General features: G+C 44.3%; 1 protein-coding gene across 1 annotated transcript in view; it reads left to right on the top strand.

Annotated features, from left to right (window-relative positions):
• The window catches only part of LOC120929180 (WD repeat-containing protein on Y chromosome-like), a 181,936-nt gene that overhangs the window by 27,020 nt on the left and 141,454 nt on the right, over positions 1-13,462 (top strand). Inside the window, exons 3-5 of the mRNA XM_040340457.1 lie at positions 1,376-1,429; positions 4,962-5,045; positions 7,580-7,645. Of these exons, the coding sequence (XP_040196391.1) occupies positions 1,376-1,429; positions 4,962-5,045; positions 7,580-7,645 (204 nt within the window). The remainder of the gene's footprint in view (positions 1-1,375; positions 1,430-4,961; positions 5,046-7,579; positions 7,646-13,462) is intronic.

Here is a 13,462-nt window from a genome sequence, read left to right as displayed (position 1 = left end):
GTTTACATTGTGACATACAGGGGGTAATCCACAAAAGGGATACGCCGGCGTATCTACTGATACGCCGTCGTATCCCTGTTTCTATCTATGGAACTGATCCACAGAATCAGTTTAGCATAGATAGGCAGAAGATCCGACATGTGTAATTGAATTACACTGTCGGATCTTAAGGATGCAGTTCTAGGCCGCTAGGTGGCGAGGCCATTGCGGCCGGCCTAGAATATGCAAATGAACACTTACGGCGATCCACAAACGTTCTGACGGGCCCGTCGCGCTAAATCTACGTTGTTTACGTCGAGTTATGCCGCGTAAAAATAGGGCTGAGTCCTATTTGACTAAGCCCTATTAAGTATGGCTGTCGTTCCCGCGTCGAAATTTTAAACTGTACGTCGTTTGCGTAAGACGTTCGTGAATAGCGCTGGACGCCATTTACGTTAACGTCTAAGCAAATGACGTCGGAGCGACGTCAGTTAGCGCAATGCACGTCGGGTAAGTTACCCGACGGAGCATGCGCAGTACGTCCGGCGCGGGAGCGCGCCTAATTTAAATGGGACTCGCCCCATTAGATTCGGCACACCGTGCGCCAGACGGATTTGAGTTACACCGCCGCAAATTTCCAGGTAAGTGTGTTGTGGATCCATACCTAACTTAGGAAATTTGCGGCAGTGTAACTTAAATCACTTAAGTTACGTTGTGCTGCGGGGCTGTGGATTTGGCCCACAGTGCTTAGAACTCCATGTGCCTGGTTACATATTGAATTTTAAAAGCAGTGAACTTCTGTCAGATTAGCAAACCTGTGAGATGAGCACACTTGCCGCTGCTTTTAAAATTAAACATCTAACTAGACTGAGTTCTAAGTACTGCATTTCAGTAAATAAACTCACTTTACTGTTAAATATCAGTGTAAAATGCAAAACTCTGGTGGGTGTAACAAGATGTCCGCTTTCGCCTTCTCAAAGTATCCTTACTATGGAGGAGTGCAGGGTGTAGCAAGATGGCGGCAACGGAAAGTCACTTCCGTTACCAATGCTGACGGTTCGCCATATCTGATGACACACAGGCACAATGACTGGAAGGGTGACAACACAGTGGCAAATTTGCTAGGACCGGTTGAGTGTTGTCGCTCTAACGCAAGAAGTGGAAACCCAGAGGAACTTCTACTGGTAGTATCATTATTATTTACACAGCAGTGCAGAGGGTTTATTGAATTCAGAAACTACAACATTTCTAAAGTTGGGGTATTGAATAACATATACAATACTTTGCCTATAGTTTTGCTTGCACCCATTTAATACCCTAATATATACAAGATTAGGTTTCACTACAGTTACTATTTATAATTCATTCACAATAAATAGTTACATTCTTTTTTCAGATTGAACAGGAAGTCACACTGGAGCAGTTGCACAAACTGAAGAAAGCCTTTGAGGTACAGTATATATCTTTGTTATTATATCATTTCAGTTGTGACATACAGGACTCCCCTAGGCACATGTACCTTTATTACCTTATTGCAGCTTCTTTATTGGATTTGCTCAATAAATACAGCAACAGAGCAAACCCATCAGTTGTATTGGACTAGAAAATGTTTCATTAACTGCAAATGTAATATAGAGTAAATGATGACTATTGTGGTAAAGGGCATTTGAACTCTAGAAGTTGTGCCCAGAAAAGGTAAACAGAGGGGAAGACACTAGGTAGGAGTTAGTATTGCCTGTGGTCTCTCTGCTGCAGATCCTTTACCCCATTACTGACGTATCATGCCTTGTTCTGCATTGTGCCTCTGTGTGGGGGTGGCCATCTTGGCAGAGACAGGGATTTCCTTCCTTGTATCAAAGCTGCCTCTTGTCATTACTGGTGGTCCAATGTATGGTAAATTAAATATCATTAATATAGAAGCTTCCATAAAGACATGGATGAGCGAGTTTGGGGTGGAGGAACTTGACTGGCCTGCACAGAGTCCTGACCCCAACCTGATACAACACCTTTAGAATGAATGAGGGCGGAGATTGCGAGCCAGGTCTTCTCGTCCAATATCAATGCCGACCTCATAAATGCGCTTCTAGAAGAATGGTCAAACATTCCCATAGACACTTTCCTAAACCTTGTGGACAGCCTTCCCAGAAGAGTTAAAGCTGTTATAATGGCAAAGGGTGGGCCAACTCAATATTGAACCCTACGGACTAAGACTGGGATGCCATTAAAGTTCATGTGCGTATAATGGCAGGCGTCCCAATACTTTTGGTAATATAGTGTATCTGTTGAAGGGAGTTCTGCAGTGTTCTTGGGCCACATTTTGTAGAACAGGCACTGTGTGGTCATGTGGAAATGTTACATAATAAGTGGATCTAAAGTGAAAACGTTGTTTACCTTAATGCATTCACTGTGGATGTAAACCCACCACTCCCCAGTATAAACTATGGCACAGTATTAATGTATATATGCATGCAAGCCTCCTGCATGTATCCCTACCTTGCAAATATCACCCCCTTCAGCATTAGGAGCCCTGAAAAACTCTGGAATCAGTGGGTGGGTCTCTTTGCCGGATCTTAGTAGGTGGAGTCGTGATGTCACAAGACTCCCCGCCCACCTCTACACTCTCCTACTCTCCTATTCCTGAGTTTTGAGTAACATCCAGTCAAAACTCAGGAAAGGCACCACATTACTTTAGCATGCCCAATCATGCTGAGGTGTGGAGCAGCCAATCCTGGGAGAGCTGAAGAAGAAAGGAGGGATGTGAAGCTGGAATCGTAACACTCTCTCTCACGCCATGCATGAGATAAAGAAATCAGATGTCAGTCACAGCAGTGGTGGATGTAGCGACACAAACTTATCTGTGAGTGTTTTTTTTATCTTACTACAAAAAAGCAAGAAAATTGCTCAGAGCTGGATTACCTCTTTGTGGCAAGACTGGGCACAGATGACATCCTCGACTGTACCAGGTAGAAGTCTTCATTAAAAAAAATGTTTTTAGGTTTACATCCACTTTAAGGTAAAAAAAACTTCCCTACTCCAATCAATAAACACTTACCTACCTCCTCTCACCAATCCAGTGCTGTCCCAGCTGCAGCCCCATCCTCTCTTTTTGCTCTCAGAGGACACACAACCATTGGCTTCTGCTGCTGTCAGGCAAATACTGTGTGAAGGGAGCAGGTGCCGCACTGTGTGTGTCTATGGATGCACGTGGCCTGGCTTGGGAGTGCGTCAGCACCTGCGGGAGAGGAGGAGCAGCCAGCATCAGTGGGGGAAGTCCAAAAAAGGACGGTAAGGGACTGTTCTGTACAATAACATTGCTAAAAGCAAGTATAACATATTTTTTTATTTAGTTACAAAAAAAAGCCTTTACAATCACTTTGATTGACTAAAGTAATAATAACACAGTACATTGTTTTTCCCCGTTGGAGAATATTGGACGGTGCTCTATAATGCTTTTTGTTTGTGGGTTTGGGGTCCGGTGGATTAATGTTTTTATTCTGCTGTTTGTAATCAAAGAACATATGACTTTTTTAAAACAAAGATTCTATGATATGTTATGATATGAATCATTTGACTTTTTTCTTGAAAATCCCTAAGGCTCCATGCACACTAAAATAATGTTATAAAAACAGCAGTAGCTTTGCAGGGAGTCTTTCAACGTTTTTAATGTTTGTCCAATAGCTTTTTTTGCGTTAGCGGGTTTTTTCTTTCATTTTTTTTCAATGGATCAAAAACGCTGGTGAGCGTTTTTGTGCGTTTATTAGCGCTTATCTGCGTTTGTTTTTTTGTTTTTTTTAGGTAAAAAAACTGCACTTTGAACGCGATTTTCGGGCGTTCAGAAAAAAGCCCATAAACTCCACTGCTCAATAAAGCTGAAAAACTTCTGTGTGCATGGACACATAGGCTAACATAGAGTGGAGTTTATGGGCTTTTAACAAAAATGCCCAAACTCCAATAAACCACTGATCCCTGTGAGCCGGCGGATGACAGGGTGGTCCCTGCACACTGTTCAGGGACCGCCCTGTCAGATCTCCGCTCTCCCCGTCTGTCTGTGTTTACCCGATCTGATCCGCAGACGAATGGAAAAATAGGATTTTCCTCCGTCTGCAGAATCGGAGGATTGCGGACCCGGATGAGATAGGGTGTCAGCGGATGTTCATCCACTGACACCCGCTATCTCAAAGGGATCAATGTACCGTATTTATCGGCGTATACCGTGCACTATTTTGCCCTGAAAATCAGGGCAAAATCGTGGATGCACGATATACGCCAATACCCGCGCCGAGTTTGAATACTGCGCCGGCATATACCGAGCGCAGTACACTTGTGTATAGTCCGGCAGTCTTGGCTACACTCGCGCTCACATCCTGTACGTCCAGGACGTCAGCGCGAGAGGAGCCGAGACTGCCCGACTATACGCGAGTGTACTGTGCTCGGTATATGCCGGCGCAGTATTCAAACTCGGCGCGGGAAACGAGCGGGGAGGACGCCGGACCCGACGAAGAGGACACCCGAAGCCGCAGACGGACGCCGGACCCGACGAGGCCGCCGATGGACGCCGCGCAAGACACCAAACTGTAAGTACAAAAATCTTTTTTCCACAGGAATTTCGGGGCAACTTTAGGGGGTGCGCGCTATACCCCAATAAATATGGTATTTCCCTTTTTCATCCGTAAACTGATAGATGAAAAAGCGGACAAACGTCTAAATCTTGCTGTCAAAATAAAATATAATTTGCTCTTTTAGCAATTTTTGTTATTTTGGCACGCTAAATTACCATGTCATGATGGATGATAATATTTATTATATTTATAAAATGAATAAAAAAGATCATAAAGAATACTGGCAAGATGTGAGTAATTATGTGGACAGGCTGGATATTAAATCTTCTTTGATGAGAATATTCTCAGTGATCAGATCATTTGGGAGGCTTTAGGTATTAAGTGATTCACTTATCACTAATAAATGGTATTGATTTGTTCTAGGAGCTGGAAAAGAGCGGTGATAAGTCTCTGGACCTAGAAAAATTTAAATGGGCAGTGAAGAAAAGCACTGGATTGCGAGGAATTGTAAGTTTGTGACATTTTTGTTGTTGTGTTGTGGGCTATAGGAAAGAAGAAGAGTCCAAAAAAATAGAAAGAAAAAATGGCATTGAATGGTATAACGCATCTTCTTTCATTAAAGAGGCATTCAATCCAAAACCAAAAATGTATTATATTACAGCTTACCAATGTGGTTGTATTCATTCTGTATTGTTAGGCTTTTTTCCTCCTGTTTTCAGCTGGTGATCTGGCCAGTAACACAGCGCCTGTAAAGCGCCAGAAAACCGCCTCCCATTCTTTTCAGTGTGACTTTTACACTGCTGCGGTGTACTTGTGGGACGTTAGGAAAAGTCCTGAAATGCCTCGTACATACGGCCGGACTTTCAGAGAAAAAAAATCATACTCTGGGAATGTCTATCTACTGTCTGTCCTGGCCCAGCAGCCCCATCCGTCCCTTGGGGAAGAAGTGAAGAGAAATACTATGAAGTATAACTTTTCTGTGTGCTAAAGAACAGCGACTCTCTCCCTCCTCACAGGGCAGATGGATAGCAGCAGGAGCCATTGGCTTCAATCGAATCCTGTGATGAGGTAGGGGGAGGCGCCGAGGCGGGGCCAAGCCACACTGTCTGTCTCAATGGACGCAGACAGTTCAGCTTGGGATCAAGCCTCCATCTGACTTTTTTTCTCGGAAGTCCGACGGACCTTAGATAGAGAACTTGTTCTCTTTCTTTCCGTCTGACTTCCTACGGACTCACAGCGGACTTTTGCACGGTCAAAAGTCCGACCAAGTGTACGAGGCATAAGCAGAATTTTTGTGGCGGTTTGAGAGTGCTGTATACAGCTATAATGCTATTGACAGACTGCATTATATACGCTGTGACGAACTCAAGACTATGTCCGCCATCAATGCTTCCTCTGTGCAGAACCAGCACTATCCAAGACTCTTTAACCCACCCAGTCACCAGCCGGACCACAGTAGAGTGGCAAACAACAAACTCATTTATTATGACACATGGACACAACAGATAAAATAACTCAGAGGCTCTTTCCCCCCATCCTTGGAAAACAGGGTGTGTTAAACTGTCCAATGACAATAGAAACACAGGTCAGGTGTGTTCAAACTTCTCATCAGTAAACAGTCTTATCAGCAGGGGGGCTGCTGGAGGAGTCCCCCTCCCTCTTTCCTCACAACAAACACACTTATACATCCCATAATATTGTAGGCAGACAGAGACAATGGAACAAAATAATACAGTCACACCCCAACCAATCACAGCAAAAAGTCCACAACAGCATCAGACAACACACAATATATACATATATACAACATTGATTCTGACTAGCACAGATCAGAGTGGGGTTCTCAGTCACCCTGTGCCCCTATTAGAGACACAGGGTGATGTATAGATAAGAGGGCCTGGGGAAGCTGGACACAGAGGGCCGGATTCAGAAAGAAGATACGACGGCGTATCTCCTGATATGCCGTCGTATCTCTGAGTCCGGTCGTCGTATCTATGCGCCTGATTCATAGAATCAGGTTACGCATAGATATGCCTAAGATCCGACAGGTGTAAGTGACTTACACCGTCGAATCTTAGGCTGCAATTCTAGGCCGGCCGCTAGGTGGCGCTTCCGTATCTTTTACGCGTCGAATATGCAAATGAGCATTTATGCCGATTAAGAAACGAACGACCGCCCGGCGTTTTTTTTTTACGTCGTTTGCGTTCGGCTTTTTCCAGCGGAAAGTTACCCCTGCTATAGGAGGGGTAAGTGCGGCGTATCCTATGTTAAGTATGGCCGTCGTTCCCGCGCCGAGTTTTGAATTTTTTACGTAGTTTGCGTAAGTCGTTTGCGAATACGGCCGGACGTAAATTACGTTAACCTTCGAAACCAATGACGTCCTTGCGACGTCATTTGGAGCAATGCACGCTGGGAAAATTTGCGGACGGCGCATGCGCTGTTCGATCGGCGCGGGGACGCGCCTGATTTAAATTGTAGACGCCCCCTAGCCACGGCATTTGAATTCCGCCGGGGGATTTACGATACGCCGCCGCAACTTTAGAGGCAAGTGCTTTCTGAATAAAGCACTTGCCTCAAAAACTTGCGGCGGCGTAACATAAATCAGATAGGTTACGCGGATCTAAAGATCCGCTGACCTATCTGAATCCGGCCCAGAGTTTCCAGAGCTCTCCAAGGTAAGCTGAGTTGCACAAACCACCCACCCAACGTGACCCCTGTCACATACACGTTTGGTTTTTATTTTGACTTTACCTGTCATAGTTCCACTTTACCATTTTTCTTTCCCATAATTCTCTGCTGCATATTTTGTACAATTTGCTATCCTTTCCAGGCATCAAGCAGAGAGTGGGTGTGGGAAAATAGTTGTGCAGAACGATGTAAGACTCCACACATAGGTTTGCGTGGAGATTTTTTTTTTTAAATAAAATAAAAACTATTGACACCATCCACTGCCCTACAGACATGCTCAGTATATATATACGCATATATAAATAATACTGGTATTTTTTTGATGTGTATAAACTGAATTGTTTCTATTTCAGAATGACGAGCAGATTGAAAAGCTGTTTATGAAAATAGATTTTACTGCAACAGGGAAAATTCAGTGGGTAAGTAATTATACAACTTTGGGTAGTCCTTTTGTTAATTCTGATTCTCCAAAGTGGCTGCTCCAGAAAACAAAACTTACCTGTAAACCATTTTATCTTTCTTCAGTGAGTATGAACAGCACATATGATTCAAGCAATCTAACTGCAAGGGTGCCCAAAGTGTAGCCCTCCAGTTGTTGTGAGACTACAAGTCCCATGAGGCATTGCAAGGCTGACAGTTACAAGCATGACCCCTAAAGGCGGAGGCTTGGTGGGAGTCGCAGTTTAGAAACAGCAGGAGGGCCACAGGTTGAGCACCCAAGGTCCAAAGCCTTTGGCAGTCTTAATGTAATAATGTCCAATAAGGATTAAAGTGGAAGAAAATCCTAACTATAACTATTTTTTTAAAAATTCCCTCCCCCGCTTCTCTTACCTATTCTGCCTAAACTGTATAAAAAAGATCTGTCCACTTACCTATTTTAACCCACTCTGGTCTGGTCACATGATCCTGCAGTTCTGGTTAATGGAGCACTCAACAACGGCTGGGTATTCTGGGAGTCAAGACATCATCCATCAAGCCAGCCGTAGTCTCTTCTCCCCTGCAGCAGCCGCTTACTGTCACGGGGGAGCCAGAGCTTCAGGATCATGTGGAATTAAAAATAGGTTATTTTTTTTATGGTTGAACTGGATGGACTTGTGTCTTTTTTCAACCTGACTAACTATATGTAATACAGATTTTTTTTCTTTTATACCGGCATATATACAGGTTAGGCAGGATAGGTATGAGGACAGGGGAGGAAACATTTTTAAGGACAGTGTCAGGCATTTATTCCACTTTATTACCCCCCTACTATATTAATCATCTTTTGTATGACATGACACAGAAAATGATACTTACTACTATACTACTGAGCAAATGCATCTTGAGTTAACCATAGGGAATTATCTATCATTTTCTCTGCACCTGCAGCACAGGAAGGTGGTTGCATTTCTTTGAGTTCATTTACATTTTTAGATTTTCTTTAGTTGATTATAATGCACTTACAATTTCTTTAACTGCAACTATCACTTGAGTAATTAGGCAAACGTTCAATTTTCACAATTAGTCGGAAAGTGTCATTTGCAGATTAACCACTGGAGGGAGCTTTGGTTTCTATGAGGTTTATTGCTGAAGTCAAAGAATTATAGAGACCCTATTACAAACTTTTAAAAATGTTGGTAAAAGCACACAAAAATTAAGTACTTTATAATGTTTACTTGCAGCATTTTTCCTTTCCATAAAAATAATTTTATTTACCTGCAATGTGCCTTGCTAGGGAATTTGGCGCCTGCAGGAAGAGTCGATTCCCTAGCTCAGTCACAGCCAACGGCGGATCCAGGGGGGGGGGGGCAACAGGGCAATTGTGGGACTGCATTAATATACAAAAGTGGGACTGAATTTATATACAAAAGTGGGACTGAATTTATATACAAAAGTGGGGCTGCATTTATATACAAAAGTGGGACTGAATTTATATACAAAAGTGGGACTGCATTTATATACAAAAGTGGGGCTGCATTCATATACAAAAGTGGGACTGAATTTATATACAAAAGTGGGGCTGCGTTCATATGTACAGTGAGGCTGCAATGATGGGCACTGATGAGGCTGCATTGATCTCTTGTACCATGTCTTCAGTCTCTGACCATCTCTTGTACCATGTCTCCAGTCTCTGACCATCCCTTGTACCATGTCTCAAGTCTCTGACCATCCCTTGTACCATGACTATCCCTTGTACCACGTCTGCAGTCTCTGACCATCCCTTGTACCATGTCTGCAGTCTCTGACGATCCCTTGTACCATGTCTGCAGTCTCTGACCATCTCTTGTACCATGTCTGCAGTCTCTGACCATCTCTTGTACCATGTCTACAGTCTCTGACCATCTCTTGTACCATGTCTGCAGTCTCTGACCATCCCTTGTACCACGTCTGCAGTCTCTGACCATCTCCTGTATCATGTCTGCATTCTCGGACCATCTCTTGTACCACGTCTACAGTCTCTGACCATCTCTTGTACCACGTCTGCAGTCTCTGACCATCTCTTGTACCATGTCTGCAGTCCCTGACAATCGTCTACAAACTATGGAATAGATTTATGGCATTTAAATATTTTTTACTAGTAATGGCGGCGATCATTGATTTTTTAGCGGTACTGCAACATTGCAGCGGACACACCGGACACCTAATTGATTTCTGTAAGCAACTACTTATTTTCTGGCAGTGCCCCTCCCGAGACTAGACTCTGGATCCGCCCTTGGTCACAGCTCCCCCTCCCCTCCTGTCACATCATAGTCCTTTACTCTGGTAATGTCTATCTACTGTCTGTCCTGGCCCAGCAGCCCCATCCCTCCCTTGGGGAAGAAGTGAAGAGAAATACTATGGAGTATAACTTTTCTGTGTGCTAAAGAACAGCGACTCTCTCCCTCCTCACAGGGCAGATGGATAGCAGCAGGAGCCATTGGGTTCAATCGAATCCTGTGATGAGGTAAGGGGAGGCGCCGAGGCTGGGCCAAGCCACACTGTCTGTCTCAATGGATGCAGACAGCTCAGCTTGGGATCAAGCCTGCAGGTGTGCCACCATAGGAAACTTCCCATGGTGGCACACTGAGAAATGGAGGAGCCAGGAGCACCTGTGGGGGACCCGAAAAGAGGAGGATCGGGAAAGCTTTTTATTTTTTTAATAACATTTACAATCACTTTAAGGCAAAACTTTACATTACAAAAAAAAAAATGCATGCAGTAAATGATCTCTTTGCTGCTTCAATACAAGAAACATGTAAAGGCATTTATTTTAAACCTGAGGACTGATTTTTAATATACTAGAGATGCTGGAGTGCATGGGTTATTTTTTTGGAACAGTGATGTAAAGGTGAACTAACTATTTAAAACCAGCAAAAAGGGAAAGGGTAATATACAATGTAATACAAAGCTTCCCCAAACAATCTCAAGCTAGTTACCACAAAAAAAGGTTAAAAACGGGTTAAAATGTTACCCTTTTTTTATGTTCACACATACCGTATGTGTACTTTATAAATCATAGTCATTCTTTTCATGTTCATTTTCATAAATCATTTCCATCTACTTTTTCCATCTGAAGTACCTGGTTGATCCTACCAACACCTTCTTTGTTCTAAACTGACCCCCGGATGTTGATCCTGTGGTTGGCCATTCAGAGGCACAGGTCACTGTGCAAACACACGACATGCCTGTATTGGGTAGCATTTTCAGCCACCACATCCCCTGACCAATCACAGTCTACCTCTGGCACATTCCCCCTCCCAATCACAATCTGCCACTTGAACACACCCCCTGCTCTAGCCTGCATCTTGCCTGATTCTGAACAGACTATGAAATACAGGCACTTTGTGTGCCTGCACAGTGTCCTGTAACCCCGCCCCCACTATCACGAAGAAGAGATACATGGCCACATGACAGCACTTTTACCTTTAAAAAGAAAAATAATTTATGAAAGGAAGCAAAAGCAGTTATGATGTCAGCCAGGGCTGGGGAAAGGGTTGGGCAGAAAGGGCGGCTTCCCTAGGCACTGTGGTATCATGTGAGGTGGGGGGAGCCACAAGGATATTGGGGAGAGGGGATTTGTGTTGGAAGGGGGTATTTGGGCTGCAGCAGGGGGCAAGTATTCTTCTAGGAGGGGAGGGGGTGCCAAGAGTGGTGATTTAAGGGGATTTGCATAGAGAGGGGGGATTGGGGGGAGATTTTTGCTAGGAGGGGGGATATTAGGGGTAGAGGATATGTGCTAGGAAGGGTGATTTTTTTTGCGGAGGGGTCATTTGAACTGGGGGGATTTGGCGGATGGGGGGGCAAAAATTTGTGCTGAGAGTGGGGATTTCAGCAGGGGGCGGATTTATACTGGGAGGAGGGTAATTTATACTATGGGGGTAAACATGCTGATTAGTACTCAATTTTATTTTGGGGGGGGGGGGATTTTTGCTGACACATAATGCTCATACATCTTAGCAGGGGCAGTTTGGCATGTTTTGCCTGGGCAGGAGCGGGCACTTGCCCTGGGCACTGTGGTATCATGTGAGGTGGGGGGGCATAAGGAGATTGGGGAGAGGAGATATGTGTTAGAAGGAAGAATTTGGGGTTAAGTATTGTTCTAGGAGGGGGTGCTAAGAGTAGTGATTTGTACAGGGAGGGGGATGGAGGGAAGAAGATTTGTGAAGATTTTAGAAGTAGAGGATTTATGCTAGAAAGGGTGAATTTTTTAAAGGGGGGATGGGAACAAAGATTTATGCGGAGAGGGGCGATTTCAGCAGGGGGGCGGATTTGTACTGGGAGGAGGTTTGCTGACACATAAGGCTCATACATCTTAGGGGATCACAGTTTGGTATGTTTGCCCTTGGCTCTAGATGGCCTTGCCCCGGTACTGGTACCTGCATGGTTATACCTGTATTAGAAAGTGTCTGTAACATTAATATTTACAACTGCTTTAAAGTGGTTGTATACCGCTGGACGTTTTTTTTCTCCCCCTTCCTGCATCTTCCTGTATCGCATACTAGCACATTATGTGAAACTTACCTTAAAACAAAGCTGTGTTAGTGCTGCAGCCGCTTACATTTTCACCCGTCTCACTTCCGGGTTCGTGGGCTCTGGGTCTGTGACTGGCCTGCGCTCAGGAGCTGTCGTTCACGGCACAGAGCTCGGAAGGAACGGCACCGGTGGTCGTTCTTTCAGAACGCATGCGCCAGTGATGTCACTGGCTGCATTTAAAGTAAATATCTCCTAAACTGTGCATGATTAGGAGATATTTACACTACCTAAAGGTAAGCCTTATTATAGGCTTTCCTATAGGTAAATGTCAGGAGAGGAAGTTTACTTCCTCTTTAACCACTTCAGCCCCGGACCATTTTGCTGGTGAAAGACCAGGCTACTTTTTGCGATTCGGCACTGGATCGCTTTAACTGATTGATTGGTTTGCACAAAAGTTATAGCATCTACAAAATAGGGGATAGTTTTATAACATTTTTATTAATAATTTTCTTTTTACTAGTAATGCCGACGATCAGCAATTTTTATCATGACTGTGACTTTATGGCGGACACATCGGACACTTTTGACACATTTTTGTGCACTGATAACTGTGAAAATGACACTGGCAGTGAAGGGGTTAACCACTAGGTGGTGCTGAAGGGGTTAAGTCAGTATTAGGGAGTGATTCTTACTGTTAGGGGGCGTGGCTACGAGTGACCTGTCACTGATGATCGTTCCCGATCACGGGGAACAGTCATCAGTGACAGTGGCCCAGATTCACAAAAGAGATACGACGTCGTATCTCTGTTTTTGGGTCTTCCTAACTATGCGACTGATTCATAGAATCAGTTACGCATAGTTAGCCCTAAGATCCGACAGGTGTAATTGAATTACACTGTCGGATATTAGGATGCAATACCTCGGCCGCCGCTGGGGGGAGTTTGCGTCGTAAACCAGCGTTCGCTACGTCGCTGCTAGTCCAGTTTCCCGTCGCAAAGTTAGTCGTCGTTTTTGCTGCCCTAACTTTACACAGCCCACGTATGTGCTGTATAAAGTATGGCCGTCGTTCCCACGTCGAAATTTTAAAATTTTTTGTTCTTGCGTAAGACGTCCGGGAATACGAAAGTATGCTACGCACGTCGCCGTTCGAAAAAATTATGTCACTTCGCGCAAAGCACGGCGGGAATTTCAAAACGGAGCATGCGCAGTAGGTCCGGCGCGGGAGCGCGCCTAATTTAAATGGCACACGCCCCTTTGAATTACACCGGAGACCGCCGGCGTAAGTTTTCGTGCAAGTGCTTTGT

This window comes from Rana temporaria, chromosome 2, assembly GCF_905171775.1.
Source record: "Rana temporaria chromosome 2, aRanTem1.1, whole genome shotgun sequence".
NCBI lineage: Eukaryota > Metazoa > Chordata > Amphibia > Anura > Ranidae > Rana > Rana temporaria.
Note: the sequence above shows the minus strand (reverse complement) of the source record. Positions and strands in the feature narration are given on the sequence as shown.